The 23,198-nt window shown below is 41.2% G+C and overlaps 1 protein-coding gene across 2 annotated transcripts in view; it reads left to right on the forward strand.

Annotated features, from left to right (window-relative positions):
* The window catches only part of EOGT (EGF domain specific O-linked N-acetylglucosamine transferase), a 30,384-nt gene extending 13,398 nt beyond the window's left edge, over positions 1-16,986 (forward strand). For both annotated transcript variants that reach the window (XM_057555589.1, XM_007192423.3), the window contains exons 9-17: positions 1,826-1,929; positions 7,504-7,596; positions 7,947-8,018; positions 8,164-8,250; positions 8,761-8,829; positions 11,057-11,118; positions 13,430-13,549; positions 15,727-15,829; positions 16,408-16,986. In XM_057555589.1, the coding sequence (XP_057411572.1) occupies positions 1,826-1,929; positions 7,504-7,596; positions 7,947-8,018; positions 8,164-8,250; positions 8,761-8,829; positions 11,057-11,118; positions 13,430-13,549; positions 15,727-15,829; positions 16,408-16,554 (857 nt within the window). In that variant the 3' untranslated portion in view covers positions 16,555-16,986. The remainder of the gene's footprint in view (positions 1-1,825; positions 1,930-7,503; positions 7,597-7,946; positions 8,019-8,163; positions 8,251-8,760; positions 8,830-11,056; positions 11,119-13,429; positions 13,550-15,726; positions 15,830-16,407) is intronic.
* Positions 16,987-23,198: the final 6,212 nt, after the last annotated feature.

Here is a 23,198-nt window from a genome sequence, read left to right on the forward strand (position 1 = left end):
AAATGAGAGCAGGTAAAACTGCTGTGTTCAAGGTCCTGACTCATTTTTAAAATATGCAGATTAAAATGGGGCAAAGAAAACACTGATCTGCCTGAAAAAATGGTTGAACATGTGCGAACAGTTAAATTTATGTAGCTACTTATGCAATAAAGGATGTAAAGTAGGAATAATAGGCCAGGGTAGACATGTGTCATTTCTTTCCTGTATTCATAACTCTGCCTTTTTCTTCTGCCTTATGCTGTCATCCAGTGTTCCTTTTCATATTAACTCTTACCTTGAGAGAATGAGTATTCCGCAGAACAAGACTCATTTGGGGCCCGTTTCTTGAGGACAGAGCCTGCGTTTTCTCCCTATTTTATAAATCCTCCTGGTACCAAGTGCTATTTTGTGCATTCAGCATCCCTCAGTAAATGTTATAAACTTGCTGAACGATTCATGAGAGAGCTAACGTGTGCTGTGTGCTAACCTGGGAAAAGCGGATGGGTTGCCATAGAACTTTCTTTTTCTTATTTATTTGAAAATATGCTCTTTGGCAAGATTTTTCTGGGTGAAAAAAAAAGTCCCTCTAAACATTCATCTGAGATACCAGTCTAAAAAGAATGGAGTATTTTTTTCCTTTTTCTTGTCTTTGTTGAGATATAATTGGCATCCAGCACTTTATACGTTAAAGGTGTATAGCATAATGACCTGACTTTCATAAATGGAGTCCTTTTTACTCTTATCTTCTGGCACACAACGTTATTATTCGCTATGGGAATGAAGTCAGAATATTTTATGACTTCTGCTTTTGAGAGTCACTGTTTTTCTTTTATTCAACATGTTCCCTTCTTTAAAGTGCATATTTTAAATGTTAGTTCTTGGAATTTTATCCCATTTGGATTTGTACATTTCCAGGTTGAATACTGGGTCCTGCATACCTAAGTGGAGAAAGAGAAAGGGGATAGAGAGGGGGCAGAAGACAGAGAGAGAGAGAGACTGAGAAAGAGGAAGAGAGAGAGAGAGATTGAGAAAATGTTCAGTTTCTTATGAATGCCGGTCTTAGGAACTTAAAAATAGCAGCACCGCCCTCCCCCTTCCTCTGACCCAGCAGGATCCAGCTGGTCTTCACTAAGTTTTCACTTTGTGCCAGGTGCTGGGCTGGGTACTTTAGGTACATTACCTAAAACCTGGCACCTAAGTATATTGATTTCCGATCTCTGGTAGGAAAGCTAAAGCTTTGGAATATACAAACTTGCCTGAGTACTTGCTCATAATGCAACTCAGTTCTTCTGACTCCAGAGTTCATGCTCTTTTAATTAGGACATGAGACATTCAGCTCTTTTCAATGATAGTTGGTTAATGTTTTCCCAAGAAGCAATATAAGTAGTGATTAAATAGGAGAACAAGAGACAGGAATGAAAAATACCAAAATGTTAATAGTTGCCATCATTGTCAGTACTTCCGTGATGACCAGGTGTCCATCGATTTAAAAACAATAAATGATCATAAAAATAGTGATTAGTCTTCAAGGTTCACCCCATATTGAGTTAAATAGGCTTCTGTTATTTTTTCTGGGAACGTAATGATCATTTGTTTCTTAGTGTATATGGGAAAATTTATTCCTAATTTCCAATTTGAAAGTGAATTTTTGAACACAGTCAATCTGTCAGCTGAGAACTACCTGTGTACTGATCATTTTAGGTTTGGAAAAACTCTTAATTCCCCCCCCCCCACTGATTTCAGCTAAAAGTCTATCATACTATAAGTAGATGGGGTAGAATAAAAATTGTGTAATCATTTGTTCTTTGGGGTTAATTAACATGGATTTCTTTTTTTCCAATCCTAGGTGTTAACATGTATCACCACTTCTGTGATTTCATCAATCTTTATATTACTCAGCACATTAATAATTCCTTCAGCACAGATGTGCACGTTGTGATGTGGGACACAGTAAGTAAAAACAGGCTCTCTGCTTCAGCGCTGTCTTTGCCTTGCTCAATACCTGTGTGACTCTGATCTCGTGCAGTGGAATTTTCTAAGACACACACATTTACATATACTCATGTACACCCATACATCCATGTGTGTGCAGTTGTGTGTGAATGCCTCTGTGTGGCTGAATTTACATGCAGGTATAATGTATGGGCAGATACAGGTGTATGCATATACCTTTATTCCTGGAATTTTAGAATGAGGTTGTAGAAGATTTCTTTCCCCCTTTGGGCAGGTGGAGCTCAAGTTTCCTCTGAGATGGGCATAAAAGACTGTCATTCACTTAACCTCCGTGACTCGCCACATGACCCATGAGAGGAGAGCGTGCCTCTGTTTACAGTTTGGCCTCTTGTAATTACCATCCGTTTTGCTTCATTGCAGCTTCCTTGTTATTTCCTGCTTTATGCCAGGTTGTGCCATGTGTATCTGCACATGAATACACATGTTGAATCCCGCCTGCTGTGGGCTTATTTGTTTTTAGTGCAGTCTTTTCTTCCTTCTTCTCTTTCTTTGCCTGCCTTTCCCCTGCTTTTCCCCATAGCTGGCCCCTCCACCGTCCCAGGTAACCCCGGGGAGTTGCCCCAGTGCTCTCACCCGTGAAATGGGATTATTACAGTATCTCCCTCAGTGTCATTTTGAGGATGAAGCATATCGTGTGCGAACAGTCACAATGCCTGGTGCACAGCACATGGGCTCTGAATGTGAACCATGACAGCGACAGTGGGCAGGAGAACACGTGGTGTATAGAGAACACGTGGTGTATAGTGTACACGAAAAAGGCTGCCTAACCTGGGCGGTGAGAACACCCACGGAGAAGTCATCACAGGGTCAGCCAGACATTCCAACGCCCAGGGCGCTTATAGGCCCCCTTCTTGTCCTGAGTCTGTTTGGAAGGCTAGTGCAGGGGAACCATGGCTTGCTGGCAGGGCAGCATCAGGCATTGCTTCCGGGGAGTCCTAGCAGCCCACATAGCACAGTTCAGATGCGAGGAGACGGGATCCACCTGGGGCAGCTACAGATCCCATGGGGGCCAATATCTTCTGGAACAACTGCGTTGGCCAAGCCCCCAGGATCCTGAGAGACACGACCGGTCACAGGAGTCCTTGTACTCTTTCCCGGTCCACATGCAGTGTACCCATCGGGTGTCTTTTAAAATGATAAACAGTGCTACCTAGAGCATAGGGGAGACGTACTGTCTTGCTTCCAGAGAGCAGAGCTAGACCGTTAACTGAACGTCAGGTTCTTGTGCAGAAGGGCAACTGATTTTGCTAATGCTCTTTTTGCTGCTAGGAGGCTGGTCGCAGAGCTGTGTGGAGAGGTTTTCATGACCATGGCTCCCTAGGCCTGTAGTAGTTTGATTTCATGTCTGACTGATGGGAATGGGTTCTAATATTCCTGGCATGCTAATGCTCCCTTTTAGTTTCCTTCTTTGTACGGATTTTCGTTTCCCTCTTGGGTTCCAGTTTTGCTGCCACCTCAGTTCCATTTCTTGGCAATGTTTCAGGGAGCAAATGTTTCCTCTCCTTTCCTCTTTTTGCGTAAGATTGTGGCTTCCAGGCCACGTTATCAGCTATTGGCAGCCCTGAATGATTAACTCGGGTGTTGTGCTCTATTTTTTTTTTTTTAAATTACATTTGATGTTATCTCATTTAATGCGCACAAGCCTCCGTGGACTAGGGTTTTTGTTCGTTTATTTTACAGATGAGGAAGCTGAGGCTTTGAGCGGCAGGCAGTGTCTCTAGGATGACACAGTCAACGAGGGGTTGAGACAAGGGTGCCCGTCCAGGGAGTCTGCCCCCAGACCTGTGCCCTGCAACCACAGTGCTTTATCGCCTCCCTGTACTTCCCTGCAGAACTTGTTAAGTGGGCGGAAAGTTTTCCAGAAGCTTCCTTGTGCCTTGTTGCATGCTTTTCCGTGGCTTCCTCTAGTGGACTGAGTTAAACCGAGCCAGCTTCTACAAACTCCCCCTTCTCGCTGCCTGCTGGGGTGGAGTGAAGAGAATGCATGGCCACCACAGGGCTCCCTGGTTGCTCAGTTTACTGGGTGTGTGATGTTAGTGCAGCCTGACCTCGACTGCCCTGGACGTGCAGGATGCATTTAGCAGAGCGGGTTGGCCTCCCTGATGTGACCTCCCTCCTCTGCTCCTCTCTGTGCGTCCGTTTTAAACCTGTTTTCTTGGTCAGAGAGGCCTTTGCTAGTTGCTCAGTCAGGGTCTCAGGGCAGGCGAGGGCCAGGTTGTTCCAGAACTGAGGCCCACAGGATCCTGTGGGTTGGATGGCGATGGTAGTGAGGTGTTGTGTGGCCGCCGACCGGTTCTCTTTGGCTAGTGAGGCACTGATGGAAGCAACCCTGCCTCCCCGAGGCTGGCGGTGCTTCAAACCCCCCACGGTGGGCGGTGTTGCCATAGAGCCAGTCCTGAAGGCCTCGGGCGAGCTGTGCGCCCAGGGGAAGAGCAGGGAGGTGGCAGTGGCCGCAGGTCAGATCCTAGGGACATTTTACGAACTGTCCCACAAGGAAGACTCTGAGCCCTCCCCCTCTCGTCCACACAAAGCTCAGCAGTCTGGCTGCCCTTCAGGCGCGGGGCTTCCTCGGCGGGATCGGGCAGGGCCTCCAACCTCGAGCCATATGCAATGAGGGACACTCCTGCGGGTGCATTTCTGGGCACAGCAGGGTTGCACACAAGGAACAGTAGTATAGCTTTAGTATTGCCATTTTTAATTACGCAAGTAAGACCAGGTTATAATGAGTTCAAACAACACAGAAGTATGTAAAGTTAAAAAAAAAATTCTCCTTTGTCTTCTCCAATTCCATTTCCCTTGAAGGTAACTGCGGTTAACATGTGTGAGAGTCCCTTGGGAGACTTTACTTCTTTTTTATTTTTTATTATTATTTTAAAACTCTCTAGGAGTTAAGCCAGCATTTTATTTATTTATTTATTTTTGGCTGTGTTGGGTCTTCGTTTCTGTGCGAGGGCTTTCTCTAGTTGCGGCAAGCGGGGGCCTCTCTTCATCGCAGTGCACGGGCCTTTCACCGTCGCGGCCTCTCTTGTTGAGGGGCACAGGCTCCAGTCGCGCAGGCTCAGTAGTTGTGGCTCACGGGCCCAGTTGCTCTGCGGCATATGGGATCCTCCCAGACCAGGGCGCGAACCTGCGTCCCCTGCATTGGCAGGCAGACTCTCAACCACTGCGCCACCAGGGAAGCCCCATGGGAGACTTTATTTTAATAAGTGTAAATATATCCTTTTACAACATTTAGGTAAGGATTTATATAAGGATATATATATTATGTAAAATTTGTATAAGGATATGTTTATATCCTTATAGAAAATAAAATATGTTCTCTTATATTGCTAACTTAATATTATATGATGGGCATCTTTCCAAGTCAGCACATTTAGGATTATCATTTCTTTAGTGGTTGCATGCTATTCCATTTGCTGGATGTCATGGATGTTTGGTGGAAGCCTTAATGTGTGTATTTACCTCTGTCCCCACCCTGATCACATTTAATTTGTTTCCGGTTCTTTGCTCTTTACGGAAATGCTGTCCTGAACATCCTTTTCACATACATATGTCTTTACATAGTCATCCTAGCATTTCTGCAGGGCAGATTCCTGTAACTGGAATTTCTAAGTCATAGGTTGTTCAAGTTTGAGATATACACAAGAGGAAATTTTATGTCATCTTTAAGAATATCCAGATATTCTTCATCGTAAGACTGGAAAATCCCACCTTCCCCTGTGGCAGATAATTTGAATTTCAGGGACTTCTAGAGAAGAAGCTTCTAGAGGTGGTTATTACTGAATACTACATGATTTCTCTGAAAAGGGACCAGTCAGGATTACTTTATTTTATTATTAAATTTTCCTTTCAAAGGTATCTTATTTTATCCCAAGTATTTTTTCTCAGGAAACTGTCTGGAATCACTTCTTTTAATTGCCCTTTATTTATTATTGAACCAAAACAGGAACATTCAATTTTTGATGGTGTTGAGAAAGACCTTTATTAGAACAGCACTGGAGAAACATCGAAGGAAAGAATTTTTATTTTTTAATCACCACATCTAACAGTTCTCAATAACTTTGAAATAACTCTAATATGTGCAACATAAAATTTTCAAAATCTGAAAAAAAAGAATGCTGTAAAGATAAAAAGACATGAACATAATGAACGTCATGTATAACCAACTGTAGACCTTGAATGTAACCCTACAATACGTATTTCTTACTTCTTTTGGCTGAATTTTTCCATCTAAGTTCTACCATTTCAAAATAAATTGACCTCCTTCCTTCAGCTGATGGAGCATGTAATTAATTTCTACTTTTCAAAAATGAAATGCATTTGGTAAATGTACCAGAAAAAACTGGTTCTCATCGAAAGGCAACTGCCATATAGAGTTTACAAGCATGGAGTCTGGAACCAAAGAGACTGGATTTAATCCCAGCCCTGTAAATGCAGCAGTTCTACAGTTGAGGCAAATTACTTAAACTTTGTCTCAGTTTCCTCATCTGTAAAATGGGGATAATGGTATTCCCTTGCTCATTAAGTTAGTGGGGTGGTTTAATGTGTTAATAATGTCCAGTTCTTAGAACAGTACCTGAGATGAAGGAAGTATGCAAGATACTATTAATATTATTATTATTGGGACTTCCCTGGTGGCACAATGGTTAAGAATCCGCCTGCCAATGCAGGGGACACAGGTTCGAGCCTTGGTCTGGGAAGATCCCACATGCCGTGGAGCTACTAAGCCCCTGCACCACAACTACTGAGCCTGCGCTCTAGAGCCCGCGAGCCACAACTACTGAGCCGGTGTGCCACAACTACTGAAGCCCACGTGCCTAGAGCCCGTGCTCTGCAACAAGAGAAGCCACCGGAATGAGAAGCCTGCGCACCGCAATGAAGAGTAGCCCCCGCTCGCCGCAACTAGAGAAAGCCCATGCGCAGCAACAAAAACCCAACGCAGCCAATAAATAAATAAATTTAAAAAGTATATTATTATTATTATTATTACTCACTAATGTCAATGGGGAATTATGTTACTCATTAATCAATAGGGACATCATTTCCTAGAGTTACATTCATTATGTTTTTAATGTTAAAACTTTCAAGGCATTTTCTTGCTCTCAGATTTCTTTCCAAAAGTGTATTCTGTCTGCTCTGATGGGTTTTGCTCCCTGAGCATATCACAGTGTGTACAAAAGGTGGTGTACGTATGTGTTGTGTGTATCTGTGATTTGGATAGAAAATTCACGGGGAAAAAAACCCCACGATGACTGCAATTTTAAGGACATGAGAATAAAACGGGCTAGGATGGGAAACTAAGATTATAATTGTGGTGATTATTTCTGACATTACATCAGATTAGGGACTTGCTCAGGCCCAAGATGAAAATCCATTTTTTCTCTATGGATTTTACGAGCTTATTTCGGATTGCTGGTTCTTAATACTAAGAAGCTAATTCAGGTATTTTCTCACATTTTTGAAAAGCCACATTTAGCCAAATTCCCTAACTTATTTTGTTTCCATTTTCAGAGCTCCTATGGATATGGTGACCTGTTCTCCGATACATGGAAAGCATTTACTGATTATGATGTTATACATTTGAAAACTTATGATTCCAAAAGGGTACTGGAAACTTTACTGAAATGTCTGTAAATAGCTGTCATTACAGATGACTCACTCATCAAATAAATATTTAATCTGAGTTTCTATGAGATATTACCATTGATTTCTAACTCAGTTTCTTTTGTAATAACTAGAATCATCATGGTTATTAACCATGTAGCTTTTAAAACCTTTTGCTCATAGCTTTTCCAAGAACATGAATTTCACTTGAGTCAAATAATTGGCTATGCAAAATATTTTGATGCAAAATAGAGATTAATTAATTTTTTTTTTCTGTAATCATTAGTGCTGTTTTGGTGTGAAGGGTGCAAACTGTGTTCTCTTACCTTTTAAAATATCTTCATTCTTAGGTATGTTTTAAAGAAGCTATTTTTTCCTTACTCCCCCGGATGAGATACGGACTATTCTATAATACCCCTCTGGTAAGCATGTCATCTGCGGTTAACATTCCTATTCAGAGAATGTATTCTTGATGGATTTTAAGATAACACTTACATATAACTTGAGAACATCTTAAACAGTAATGCAGATATTATTCATTTTAATAGGAAATTTTTTTTATTTTAGATATCTGGCTGTCAAAATACCGGATTATTCCGGGCATTTTCCCAGCATGTACTACACAGACTGAACATCACACAAGAGGGTCCCAAGGTAATGACTACATTATGGGTTCTGAGGTGGGCTTGACTTTTCACCCTGAATGAAAATCAATATCAGCTTTGCAGAAAAAGGAGATCATCAGCAGACAGTGTTTTCTGGGTTGTTTTCTGACCTGGAGTGATTTGAAATCAGATGTCAACAACCAAGGAAATTTCAATAAACTAAGAGATAGTGGAAGAATGTGTTTTTTTCTCTTTTTCTTTTCCCTATATCTCTCCATCCTTCCCCAAACCCCTACCCAGCGCACATAAACTCTGCCCCCAAATCCACCCAACCAAGCAAAAAGAAGTAGTGTAATGAACGGGTTTTGCCTTCTGTGGCTAAAGTGGATGCATTTTTATCCCCTGAGAGAACTGTGAAGAAATCAGGCTAAAAAAAAAAAAAAAAAGTTTCATAAAGTTATCCTTATTGAGTTTCGTCTCTCGGTGAAAATCACATTTTAAGTTCAGTTGTTCATTTATCTGTCCAGGCACACACAGCATTATTTTGCCTTTTCCACAGGATGGAAAAATTCGAGTCACCATTCTCGCACGGAGCACAGAATACCGGAAAATACTCAACCAAAATGAGGTTAGTTTTTGGGATGCATTTTTAACAGCGTCATATTGAATTTCACTTCCTATGACTGATGTGCTTTATTTTTTTCACATCATACTAAATGCTTTGATTTGAAATTATTAGCTTTTAGAAAAGTCTGATGGCTGTGCCCAGTTTATTTATTGGATTTCTACTGGAAGTCATCAAACCATCCATTGCTGAATGAGCTTTGCCTTACTGTAGACGTTCATCTGCACCACCTCAGTGTGGAAGCAGAGACAAAACTGCCTGAGTCCTGCCTTTGCTGCCATGGCTTGCCAAACTTTTTGTCTCTGGGCAAAGTAGCAGCAAAACAATGGGAGAGTATCTTTGGGGACATGGCTGATAGACTGTGGCAGGACTGTGGCAGCCAGTAGCCGATTAAGTTGGAAAAGTCTCCATCCTTTTCATGGGTGTCTTAGAAATTGTTCACCTCTTAGCCTCCCTGACTCATTTCAACAACATCAATTCATAAATTATACTTAATCTCAAGGAGATCACCATGGAAGCCGCCCTACAACAGCATGACTGGACGATGTCCTTGCAATAGTAAGGTTTACTCGAATGTGGATGGCCTCTAGAAGCTGGAAAAGGCAAGGATTCTCCCCTAGAGACTCCAGAAGGGGTGCAGCTCTGCCTACACCTTGATTTCATCCCAGTGAGGTTTCTATCTTTTTGTGTAGGACTTCTATCCTACAGAACCATAAGAGGATAAACTGTGTTGTTTCAAGATTATAAGTTTGTAGTAATTTGTCACAGCAGCAAATAGAAGATGAAGACACAGAGAGAGAGATGAAACTGACTTATTTATTTGTAAATCACTCTGGCTGCAAGAGTAGGAGTGGGGAGATTGATTAAGAGCTGTTGCCCCGATAAGAGTTTAGATGAAGGGGGTGACAGTAGGGATGACAAAATAAGTGGTTTCAGGATATATCTTGGAGATAAAGCCTATGATACTTATTGTGGGAATGTACAGTTGTAGCCTCAGGTACGGCCAGGAGAGGTAGTGAGAATCAAGCGTGAACTCCTGGGCTTTTAGCTTAAGCAGTTCAGTGGACTTGAGATGGGAGGGAAATTGGGGGCAGGTTTTGATGGGTAAAATGTTTCACACAGATTAATTTGGATGCCTAGCTGGCTGATCCAAATTATGTGATTAGCATCTCTTCTTGAGATGCATATGGATTATGGAGGACATGAACGTATGGTGTAACGAGGCATTGATTGTGAGCCGTGTGGATGGAAGAAATGAACAGTGTAAGTATGTGTGTTTTAGACACCTGGAAATAAAAATATCAAGTAATGCAATGTTGGGGTAGAGACAGGTGAGAAGCCTCATTAGCAGGCAGATCAATAGTATGTATTGATAGAGGTAACAGGTATTGGCTGCAATTATGTACCAAGTATATTGCAATGTGTTCCCCATACCTGTACTGCAACTTTCCCAGCAAACCGAAAATATAGGTATCTTATTATTATTCTCTATTCTGGGCAAGGACACTGAGGCTTATAGGTTAAAAAACATGCCCGAGGTCACCCAGCTAATGAGCAGAGAAGAAAGCACCTTTCTCTTTTCCTTGACTTGTGAATAGATAGCAAAACCCAGATGCTCTCATTAAATGATGGTTCACGCAATCCTGCCCTACTTCAAGTTTAGAATCGTGAGGGACATAGAGAACCATGACGATGCATTTGATGATCGATTAATCGTGCTTAGTTGTTTTCTCTGCGCTAAAAGTATAGTTGTTTTCCTGCGTAGAGATGCTGAAAATGTTTTTCTGCCTGGAATTTAGTGTTTTCGGTGGATGAGGTTCCAAAGCACTAGGGGTTTGTCTGAAATGAGATAATGGGTAGGAAGAAAATTCTGGAACCAAGTAGGTATGCAACGAATATATGTTGAAAGTTGAGGGACTAACTATTGGAATAACAGTAGCTAACACTTCATGTGCGTCTATGTCAAGCCCTTTGCTCTTACGAATTGTCACCCCGCAGCCTCATAGCAACTCAGAGCAGTGCAATTTTAGGGAGGTAGCGTATCCTCCCTAAAATGCAGGCGTGGAGCCTGCACTTGAAGTCAGTTAAGGGTTAAACACAATAGGCATGAAGGATATTTAACGCTTGAAAAATATTTTATATGAAAAATAAAAATTTGGGGACTCCAAGGTAAGTAAAACAGAAGAGAAGGAAGGAAAAGAAATTCTAAAGGTTTCTTTTATTTTCCCAGCTTGTAAATGCACTGAAAACGGTATCTACATTTGAGGTCCAGATTGTCGATTATAAGTATAAGTAAGTAATAACCCACTCTTGGGCAGACACTGTCGTCTTTGGCTTTGATGAGTTAATGGGGGAGAGGAAGGACTTTGCGAATGGGAGTTGTTGGCACATGTAAACCTGGAAGGGACAAGCGGACGCCATCGGTGAATGAAATGGGCAGGTGAGGACCCCGGGGCGTAGGGGGCGGAAGCTCTTCAGCTGTGAGGGGCCTCATGTTGCCGCACCATCCCTTTTTTTAAAGAGAAGTGATGAATCCTGATTTTCATTTGAAATTTCTGAATTTCTAAAAGACGGCAACTAATTCCGAATTTTAAAAAAATGTTGTAGGCTTCATTTGCCTGCTAGCTGCTGGGTTTCAACTTCTGACCTACAATTATGGGAATAATTAAGGGAATAATTTGAGGTTCATCAAATAATGTGAGGTTTCTAAAAATCTTTTCAAATATTTACATTTCTTTTAAAATTCTGATACAAGTAAACAGCTTGGAAAGACAGAATCTGCCTATCATTTACTGTCTAGGTAACCCGTGTTGACATGAAAACAATAATACTGTAAAGATAATACATGTTCCTGGTAGAAAAGGTCAAGCAGTATAGAAAAGTTCCAAAGGAAAGTGAAAACTTTTCTCTCCCTCCTTTGCCCACCCACAATCATAGTCTTGTTTTCGAAACATTTTTTCTATGTAAAAAAAAAAAAGTATACATATACCAGCATAGGGTGCCTGACGCAGCTAGGTTTAAGCTTATTGATAAGTGTGGGAGTTTCGCACCTCATTCATTATACATTTGTTCATTTATACAACACGTCTTTATCAGGTACCTACCATGGGCCGGTCACCAGGCTTCGCAGTAGGAATGCAGTTGTGGAGGAAGCATGGCTCTTGTCTTGAGGACCTCAGGCACTGAATATGAATAAACAGCAGTTGCAAGAACAGCTGTCATTTATTGAGACTTACTCTCATGCTTCCCTAGCTCTGTCTCATCTCCCTCTTCTTGTGAGGTTGGCGAAGCTGTTCCTATTGGACAGGTGACACTTCGCCACGGTGACTCCCCTCATTGCCACCTGAGGAAAAATGTGGAGGTAGAAGAGGGCCCGGGGTCAGGATGAAAGAACTGGGGGTGGGGGCACCTCTGAGGCTCTGTCGCTGACTGGCTTTGAAGAATATGTAGGGGTTTCCCAGGTGAAGGAAGAGTGACAGTAAATTCAGACCTTGCCAATCTGAGGGACACAGTTGTAACCTAACGGCGTCGAGGTTTGTGAGTGCTGATCTTCGGGCCTTTCCCAGAAATAATAACTCCACGGATATATTCCCCCAGATGAATGCCCCTCCTTGCCTCGGTATCGGTTGGCATTCCTGGGGAAACTGAGGCACATGTACCTCGTGTGAGACACACTTGGTGCCTTTGTCTCCCTTCCCTTGTGCGGGGTGTGGGGTTTCTGTTCTGCTGGGAGAGGAAGCTCTTTAAAGAGGTGAAGCTGATTAAGAGGAAATTTGCTTTCCCTTCTTAGATGCCAGCGGATCTATTTATTTTTCTTCACTTTGAGTGGGTGGGACTGGGAGATCCGATTCCATTATGTTTATTCAGAGTGTTAGCCTCTGGCCAGCATTTCTTCCCAGCCTCACTGACTTTCAGTTCAGAGTTTGCACATCTTTTAGTTTCCTGAATTCAAAGACTACTTTTACAGTCCCAAGGTGCATAAAATTGTGGATTTATCCCTCCTAAATCCACAAAGACAGGAAAATGCCCTCATGGCATCCAAGGCAATCTTAGGAGTACCCAGATGGCAATTGAATGACTCAAATCACACAAGGAAGAATTTATTTTATTTTAAAAAAATTCCTATATGATTTTAAGGAAATAGTTTTCAATTTGGTGTGAATATATCATAGCATCACTTTAATGCTTGCTAATTTCATTTTTCATAAAGAGGGAGCAAGCCTCAGGCTCAGAGCTTTGCCTTGCAATGTTATCTACCTAGATTGGAATAATGCTTTTTAGTTTCATTATATCTATTTTTACAGTTTTGTTCATGTCATGAGTTACTGGTTTTCCATTTAAGGCAGATATAAAAGTTTTCTTCTAAAATAAGAAAATGTAAGTTTAAAAAAAAGTGAGCTTAACTTAGAGAAAATGTTATTAAGTAATTAAGTTGTTAATTTCTGGAGTAGATTTGAAATTGGCAAAAAGATATCATGGCAGAATGTGCTTTAAATTGGGAAAGATACTTGTGTAAATGCTGTTACCATGAATCATGAGCTTACTCAACTTAATACTTCCCCTCTCCTCCCCTTTTTTCTTTTGTTGTTCTTTATGTTCACAGGGAACTTGGGTTTTTAGATCAGCTAAGGATCACGCATAACACGGACATATTTATTGGAATGCATGGAGCTGGTCTTACCCATTTACTTTTCCTTCCAGACTGGGCTGCTGTGTTTGAACTGTAAGTGTTTGGGGACAGTTTTACATTGAGGCAGCTGATAATGCTTTTTCTGCCAGCTGAGGCTTTCATTCAGAGCATCAAAAGGCTTAATATTTAATCATTACAAAGAAGTCACATCATGTAGGCATCTAAAAAGCAAAAAGGACCTACAACTAAAAATGTGAAGTCTGCAGCCTGCCATTGCCCTTAGCAAGCAAATATCTATTTCCTTCCCCATCTCAGCAGGATTCGGGAGATGTGAATCTATGGTTTCCTTCCTCTGAGTGCATTTCTGTGTTCCTGTCAAACTGAAAGCATCTCCCTGCAATCAGTGTAATTATTGTGTTAAAAGAGAGCCTGTGTGTTGCCCACCCATGTTCATAGCCGCGTTTTTCCATTAGCCAAGAGGTGGAGGTAACTCAGTTGTCCATTGACTGTTGAATGGATAAACAAAATGTGATACACACACATCCAATAGAGTATTATTCAGCCTTAAAAAATAAAGAAATCCTATCCCATGCTATATGACAGGGATGAACCTTGAGGACATTATGTTAAGTGAAATAAGTTACTCTCAAAAGCACAAATACCGTATGATTTCACTTATATGAGGTACGTAGAGTAGTCAGATTCGTAGAGACAGAAAGTAGAAGAGAGGTTGCCAGGAACTGGGGGGAGAGGTGAACGGGGACTTAGTGTTTAATGGGGACAGAGTTTCACTTTTGCAAAATGAAAGCATTCTGGAGATTGGTCACATAACAATAAGGTATACTTACCCTTGAACTGTACACTTACAAATGGTTAAGATGGTAAATTTTATGTCATGTGTTTTCTACCACAATTAAAAAAAAGAGAGATAGAGAGTTTGAGTACCTGTATGCCTGGTGAAGAACACAGCTCCAAAACATAAGCCCACCTCTTTGCCAAGTGCTCGCTGATTCCATACACAGGGAGACTGAGGCCTCAAGGGGAAAGTAATTTTCCCAGAGTGTTCCTTTAACTCGGTGCTTGGTTATGGAGGCATGGAATTCTCTCCTTTAATAATTCTACTCTGGATGCCAATAGTGATTACTGTTACCTGATTTCCCCTCCTTGCATCGAAATATTTTGATTTTATGGTCACATTTTAAAAATGACTTGACTTGGCATTTAAATGAGAGACTAATTAGAAAAAAGTTGTCATGAACTTCCAACACCCTGAAAAACATTTAAAAATATATATATGTTAGAGAAATAGCCAGATAATTGTAGATTCTATTTTAATTCTTCCATTTCTTCCAGAGAGGAAGGGAGGGAAGAAAGGAAGGAAGGAGGGAAGGAAAGAAATGTCATTGAGAAATCTCAGGCCTTGGAGGTCAACAGACCTGGGATCAATTTCTGCTTTGGAGGATATGTTACCTACCCCAAGGCCACGTTCATATGTACAAAGATGGGGGTATTAGGAGTTAATATCAAGTTCACAGTCCTATTGATAAAGGTCCCCTCCATTCTTTAATCCTATTCTGCTTTTGGAAAGTTAAGATAATTTAGTTATGGGAATATTTTAAAAATAATCTCTCCCACTCTTTTGTGTGTGTGTGTTTCTATAAACACTTTTATTGGGACATTTACACACCATACAATTCACTCATTTAAATCGTATAATTCAATGGTTTTAATGTTTTGACAGAATTGTGCAACCACCACCATAATTTTATAAAATTTTCATTACGCCCCCAAAGAACCTCAGTACTCTTCAGCAGTTACTCTCACTCCATCCTCCTCCCAGCCCCTGGAAACCACTAATCTACTTTCTGTCTCTGTAGATTTGTCTATTAAGGACATTTCATATAAGTGGAATCATACAATATGTGGGCTTTTCTGACTGGCTTCTTTCACTTAGCATCATGTTTTCAAGGTTCATCCATGTTGTAGCATGAGTCAGTACTCATTCCTTTTTATTGTCAATAATTATTCCTTGTATGGATATACCACATTTTATTTATCCATTCATCAGTTGGTAGACATTCAGGTCGTTTGCACCTTTCGGCTATTGTGAACGCTGCTGCTATGAACACGAATCTCTCTCACTCTTGTTTACCGTTTATAAAACCTTTTGTAAGAATATATTTGGGAGGTGAATTTTTTCCCTAGAGAATTGCGAATTGGCCAGTAATCCCAGGCAAAAGCCCCATGTGTGGACGCCCTTTTGTCCTTAGATACAACTGTGGAGATGAACGCTGTTACTTGGACCTGGCCAGGTTGAGAGGCGTCTACTACATCACTTGGCGAAGGCAGAGCAAAGTCTTTCCTCAAGATAAGGTAAAGTTCAAGGACAAAACTCATTCTGTTTTCTTTTTAATTGGTTTAAAGTGTCTAGTTAATGTGACAAACTATCTTTGAACTTCAATCCAAAGATAAAACGGTTCTTCTCTGGAATCGTGAGTTGTTGTGCTTTATATTTGCAAACTGGGGGAAAGGAGAAATTAATTACTCTCTCTCTTTATATGGAAAAGAGAACTTCATGAAATTTGGGCCTAGAGAGATTATTAAATTATTTAGAGACGGGATCAGGAAACTACAGACCAGTGGGCTAAATCTGGCTCTCCAGTTGTTTTTATAAATAAAGTTTTATCGGGACACGGTCCTGCTCCTCTGTTTACGTGTTGTCTATGGCTACTTGAGCACTTCATTGGCAGGGTTGAATAATTGTGGTGGAGACTTTGTGGTCCATAGAGCTGAAAATACATGTTATCTGGCCTGTTACTGAAAAAATTTGCCAACCTCTGATGTAGACCATAAACTACTTTTACTTTGGCCAAAGTAAAATAATTTTCTTCTTGTTCAGAAAACCACATCCTCAACACCTTACAAATTTGTCTTTTGCTTTGTTTTTGCAGGGCCACCACCCAACTCTGGGGGAACATCCGAAGTTTACCAACTACTCTTTTGATGTAGAAGAATTTATGTACCTTGTCCTTCAGGCTGCAGACCATGTATTGCAACACCCGAAGTGGCCATTCAAGAAAAAACATGATGAGCTATAAATGTGTTGAGTCTTTTTGCCAAAAGGGAGTGTTTAAACGGTCTTCCACCCAGACTCACCTCACAGTTAAATAGGTAAAACAGCCTGTTATCTCCTAGCCCCAAAGTACCTTTTTTTAATACCAAAACATGCCTTCAGGGTATTACTTACGTGTTTTATAGTCTTTAACTGTTTCATGTGATTGTTGTGTCATTGCTATTTATCAAGATACTCTTTTTGCACTGAAAACTTTACTTTTTATAGTTCAGAAATTGGGCCTGGGCTCACTGGCGTAATTGAGCCTTTTTCTTAGGGATACCAAAGTTTGCAACTTTCTTAGCTTTAGAATTTGTAAATGTTTTTATAGAATACCATGCGCTCGTCATTCAAGAGGCTTCCAACTTGTTAATGATATATTTGAGCAAATTCACAACTCATTTATTTGCCATGATTTGTTCACAGCACTGTTTGTAGTAGGAAAGGAAAACATGCAAACACACACACACAGAGTTGTGGTTCTCAGTACCAAGCTATAGGCCCGTGTTACAGATTAAACAGTATTATAAACAGATCTGTTTAACTGTATCAGAGTCTAAACTAACTCCTGCTGAATTCTCTGTTGTATCTTTTTAGTCAACGCCAGGTTATATTCATTAAGAACCTGAATTAACCATGCTGTTGCATTAGTTCATATTCACATTTCAGATGCAAATCATGTTTTCCTCACATGTAACAACCACATATGATAAAAACAAATGGGGACGTCCTTTAGGACTGTTTTGTGTACCTTCTAGGTAGTTTCCACTGGTTCCTTCTTAGCCGTGGAGTGCATTTATAAATCAAATAGTGGTTTTGTTGCGCACGTGCTTGTAAGTGCCTATACCTGTGTGTATGCGTCTACCTCTTTTAGCATGGAAGTATTCCAATCTTTGATTTTGCAGACTTTAAATTAACCACAAGAGGAGATTTTTTTCCCTATGAAAAAAGTAAAGACACACACACGAAAAAGGTACAGACATGCATGAATTATCCAATTCAAAATGAATAAGAAGCCATAAGAAAGTGCCATTGATTAAACAGCATATCTGAAATGCAGTCCCACTCTTTGAATGGGCTTCATTTCCTATTGTCTATGAACTTTCAATTTAGTGGTCAGAAACCATGGATTTATTTTACTGTAAAATGTGAAGTTTACATTTTATTAACACTTGAGCAGTCTAATTTAGAGACTAGCAACTTCTATTTTTTTAAGTAGGGGATTAACAGAGTACAGCAGAGCTAAGCATTTTTTCTTTTTTAATATTTTAGAGTTGTAAAAAAAAAAAAAAAAGAATATGCAGCAGAGAAGTGACCTGAGAAACCTAAGATATTTATTATCTGGACCTTTACAGACCATGTTTGCTGACTCCTGCTTTAAAGGATTATGAACAGTTTTCTAGAGTTTAGGAATATTTATTAAAATATCTGTCAAGGAATTAGTGAATCACTGTAGCAATAGCTTTGATTTGAGATCTTAACATTGTTTTAAAAGACTTACAACATATGAATTTTGAAATGAGTGGTGTTGCTGCTGTCCTTTGTCCAGTATACTGAGTAACCACTGAGATCGCTTGCGTAAAAGGAGTTGTCAAGACCACGTTGCACTTCTAGTCAGAGAGGTGTAAACATCTGAAACAATGGCCTCAAAAAAGGTTTCAACGTTTATCTTCTTACCTCATTTTAAAAACTATGGCAGTGTGATTCTGTAGATGATCAAGAATTTCAGACATTGAGAACAATTTCATAATAAAATGTTACATTTGCATATTTCACATTTAAAGAGACAATATGTTTTATAGAAACAAAATACATTAGATATTTTATGGAACTCAGTTTTATCAGAGTTTTTTGATGGGAGCAAAAGAAGGTCTTCAAATTGTTATAAAATTTAAAATGTAAAGACTGCTCTTTTTATTAAGTCTTTGAAGAGGTGCATGTCATTGTTTGTACATGTAGGGTATGGCCTTGGAATAAATCGTTTTACAATTTATTTGAATACCGGACTATTTTCAGGGTTTTCTGTGTCTGAATGTCAGATGCTTACTTTTTTTTTTTTTGGCACTTACTTTTTTTTTTGGCAGTCTGGCAGCTCTAGATTATACAAATTGAGTAGCTCACTGATGAAGAGTTCAGTTTAAGGAAAAATTGTACCTTACAATCATTTAGCAGTTTATTATATGATGCTTTCACAAATGTTATATTGCATAATCTTTTAAAAATGACATAAGAATTGTTCCCATTTTTACTTATTTATTTATTTGTTTATTTATTTAGTTATTTGGCTGCTCCAGGTCTTAGTTGCAGCACACGGGATCTTCATTGCTGGATCTAGTTCCCCGAACAGGGATTGAACCTGCGCCCCCTGCATTGGGAGCATGGAGTCTTAACCACTGGACCACCAGGGAAGTCCCAGAATTGTTCCCATTTCTAACGTGAAAAGAGTCAGATGCTGTTTAAAGGACTTCTCTAAAGATCACAGGTCTTCTGACTCCATGTCCATAGTTCTCCATTTATTCACTCAATTATTTACTATTGATGGAGCAACTACTGGGTACCATCTCTACTCTAGGTTCTGGGGATACAGCAGTGAGCAGAACAGAAAAAAGTCCTTGCCTTCATGGACCTTGCATTCTGGTGGGGGAGACAGATATTAACATACATAAGGAAAATATACTGTGTGCTGGATGTTGATACATGGTATGGACAAAACTAAAACGGGAACGAGGGATTTGGTGCTCTGGGGTGGGGTGGAGTTGGGCACACTTAGGTAGAGGGTAAGGAAATCCTCGCTGAGGTCACCTTTGAGTCAGGATTTAAAGCAGCTAAAGGAGGAGGAAAGCAGACAGCGGGACAAAGAGCATCCCAGGGAGACCGGATGGTGCGTGCCAAGGTCTTGAGGCAGGAGGATGCCTGGTGTGTTTGAGGAACAGCAAGGAAGCCAGTGTAGCTGGAGTGATCGAGGGGCAGAGGAGTAGGAGATGAGGTCAAAGAGGCAATGGACCTGGGGTGCAGATGGCAAGGCTCTTGTCCTTTGATGCTTATGAGTTGGGAGTCATTGAAGGGATCTCAAACAGGAGGAATGAGCCGACTTACTTTGAAGAGGATAACTCTAGCTGTTATGCTGGGAATAGACTGAGGAGGGATGTCTTAGGTCGTGTTCCCTGGGAAATAGACTCTGGGTTGGAGATTCATACACAGGTGGTTCATTGGGGAAGAGGCTCATGATTAACACCTGTGAGGAAGGGGACCAGTCTTGGGTGGAGGGAGGAATGGAGCTGCAATGCAGTAGCAGGTGAGGCCTCAAGGGGGCGCTGTAGAGCTCATTATAGAGGCAAGAGATCCTCATAGCAAGGAATGCCTGAATACTGGCCTTTCCCTGGACGGGAGTAGCCTTAGGCAGGGCAGGTTTCTTCAGCTGAGGGCAGTTCGGCCGTAATCCATTAGTAGCCAACATTCCCAGCAATCGGGAGACTGTGCTGGGGGGACTTCCGAGACCCACTGCAACATCCACAACGGGGCCAGGGTGATGCCCTTCAGCTTGTTCCACTCGCCCTTCTACTGCTTGCCAGCAGGCTTCTAAGGCTTTATTCGATTCAGATTTTATTTGCTTTAAAGACTCCTTATAGATGATCCCGTGTACTTCATATGGTAGAAGGCGAGACTGGGCTTTGTGGGCATATGAGTTCTCTGTCCCATATTACTATTCGTTGGTCCCCACCCCCAATCCTTTAAAAAAATGTAAAAACCATTCTTTGGGATATTTAACAGAGAGGTTAAGGAACTTGCCCAAAGCCACACAGCTAATAAGTAATAGATGGATTATCCAATCCAAGGGCTTTCTTTGTGAAGGAATTTAAACAGGGAGGTAATGTAGGAAGTAAAGGAAGGAAGGGAGGAAGAAAGGAAGGGAGGGAAGGAGGGAAGGGAGGAAAGGAGGGAGGGAGAGAAGGAAAAAGAAGAGAGAAATTGGGTGGAAAAGAAAATAGAGAACGTAGTCCTGGAGTTAGGCTTTTTCTTGCAGTTACAATATAGTTTTCTTTGAAACATAGTTAATGGAGAGAGAATTAGAAAAATACTCGCTTTTTTGAAACTAGGAGCATATAAGCAAATCAACTCAGGTATGGTTGCCTTGGAGAAACCAGTCATTCAAAATACCGTATTCCCAACCAAGGGCTATTGCCAGACACTTTAATACCGTCCTCCTCTGTTAGCGTATTGGGGCATGGCAAAAGATGTCATAAGCCCTCGTGTCATGGAAGAAGTGGCTTAGAGCCAGGCACAGGTTAGGTGGGCCCTCACTTTGAACGGTAATGCGCATTTTGACCACAAGGTGGCAGTCAAGCCCTTCCAAATGGCCCAGAAGCCTGGGTGTAATCTCGTTGTAAATTCCAGACACCTGAGCGCCAGGAGTAGGGCCTTGCTTCTGTGTGTGATGGATTTTTTTCATCCCTGATTTGAGGGCAAGTGGGAAAATTATTCTGGACAGTTTTCAGGTTTTAGTGTGGAATTTCTTAGCTGCAGCCAATTCCTGAATCCTCTGTAATATCTCCTGATCATCTTGTGCAAAGAGCATTTGGTCCTGGGAAGATGATTTCTAGTGAGAGAAGCTGTTTAGTGGAATGCATTCTCCTTGATGCAAAGGAATTTTCTCGGGAGGAGAGCTCTACTGTAGGATCTCGAGATAGCCCGTTAGTTCCTCAATCCTTAGGAGCTAAATTCTTTCTTATATTGGCTTTATAGTTTAATGCATATGCAAGTGCTGTTATCATTTAGTTTGAGAAGAACCAGACTATAAGTGGAGGAGTTCATTTAAGTCCAGATGCCAAAAAATGGTGGCACGTTAATTAAGGAGGGCTTTTCAGCACAAAGGGGTGTTAATATCGAGTCTTTACATGGATCTGATCTAATGCAGTGCTCCAAGTATTTGCTATCGTTTATTTTTCACAACCATGAGTTGCAGAATTTTGGGATGTTTTTGCTGAAAAGGAACTTGGAGATCCTTCCTGGCATTGTTCATTCCACAATGGTTTGTTGACTGCCCACCATTAACAGGCACTTTCAGACCAAGAGAGAAGATTCCTGGGAGAGGCATGTTATGTAGACCCAAGAATTCAGTTACAGAAATCAGAAGGCCCTAATTCCTCAGCCTTCTAGCACAAAAGCTGTGCGACCATGGGTTTGTTGCTTAGCCTCAGGAAACTTCAATTTTCTCCTAAATTGGTGGCAATATCTATTAGGTAGGGTAGATTTAAGGATAAAATTTAAAAATTAAGTCCCACTTGTTTAGGGCCTGGCACATAACATCTGTTCAGTAAATGCTATTATTATACTGTGACACATAGGACTATTATCATTTAAAGCTGTAGTACCTGGGGAGCATTTAAATTCTGATCTCCAGACCTCTCCCCAAACCAAGTTAATCAGAATCTCAGGGCTACCTTCAGCTGACTCTGGTCAAATGTCCCCAGATGTTCTGATGCACAGGGGTTGGGAGCTGCCGCTCTAGGAGAGAGTGACAGCTGGTGACACTAGACAGCTCATGAGGTCCAAGCCAGCACTCGGCAAAGTGTCTTCCACTGGGTATCCTTAAGATGTTACATAAAAAACGGTTTACTAGGGAAATGCTGCCTCAGGCCGAGTACAGGTGTTTCTTGCAGGGTTTCTCCCTACCTTTGATACACTAATGTACACCGTGAATTTCTAAATAGGAAGAGGTAATATGCACCGTTTCTAAATTCATTTGACCACTGGATCTCTTTCTCAGGGAGCATGAGGGTTAGTGTTGCAAAAATCCCCCTCCAGGCAGGCTGCTGTAAACAGCGGCCACGGCTGTATCTGCCTTCTGGGGAATGGGTACCAGGCAGTGCTTTTAGTGTGAAGTCACTCTGGCCGGTTGCATCTTGTTTGTGAGTTAAATCAACGGTGCTACCAGATCACAGTTGATTGGACCAGGGATCGATAAGTGAGCTGCATTCTATCCATTCGGGCAGTTGTAAGATAAAGGGTAAAGAAATGACCCACGCAGATCCCTTCAGCAGGGACATTTGGATGTGAGACGTGAGAGAGGATGCCAAGGTTTCTGGTACCAAGACACCAGATCTGAGCTACTGGCGCTTCTTTTGTATCAAGTACAATTGTGAGCTACTCTCCAGGTATCCACGAGGCCACTTGTACATTCAGGTCATGCATCGGATGACCTCTTCCTTCCAGCCTGAAAGAACCCAACTAACGTTGCCATGCCAGACTCCAGGTGTGATTATCCCCACACTACACCATGGCAGTGGAAGGACGTGGACTCAGGCCTTCGTATTCCAAGTTTAATGCCATCCAGCTACCCTAACACATTCCTGCCTCTCAAGTCAAGGGCATCAGCAGGACAAGTGGAGGTAAAAGTAATGGTAGTTAAAAAAAAAAAAAAATCTGGAAAATAAATCGAAAGGACACAAATCTGTAGAAGTACCTATGGTCTTAGGGGGAAATAGGAGCTGGGCACAGGGTTAAATAAAGGTGCCAGAGAAATCAGGCCAGTTTGCTGTGAGGTGATTGGATGAGGAATCAGCAAGCAGGTGATGAAGTTAAAGGTCAAGGTTCCAAGTCCCAGAAGAAAACCCACCCTTAAGGTGGAAT

Source organism: Balaenoptera acutorostrata, chromosome 10 (genome assembly GCF_949987535.1).
Source record: "Balaenoptera acutorostrata chromosome 10, mBalAcu1.1, whole genome shotgun sequence".
Taxonomy (NCBI): domain Eukaryota; kingdom Metazoa; phylum Chordata; class Mammalia; order Artiodactyla; family Balaenopteridae; genus Balaenoptera; species Balaenoptera acutorostrata.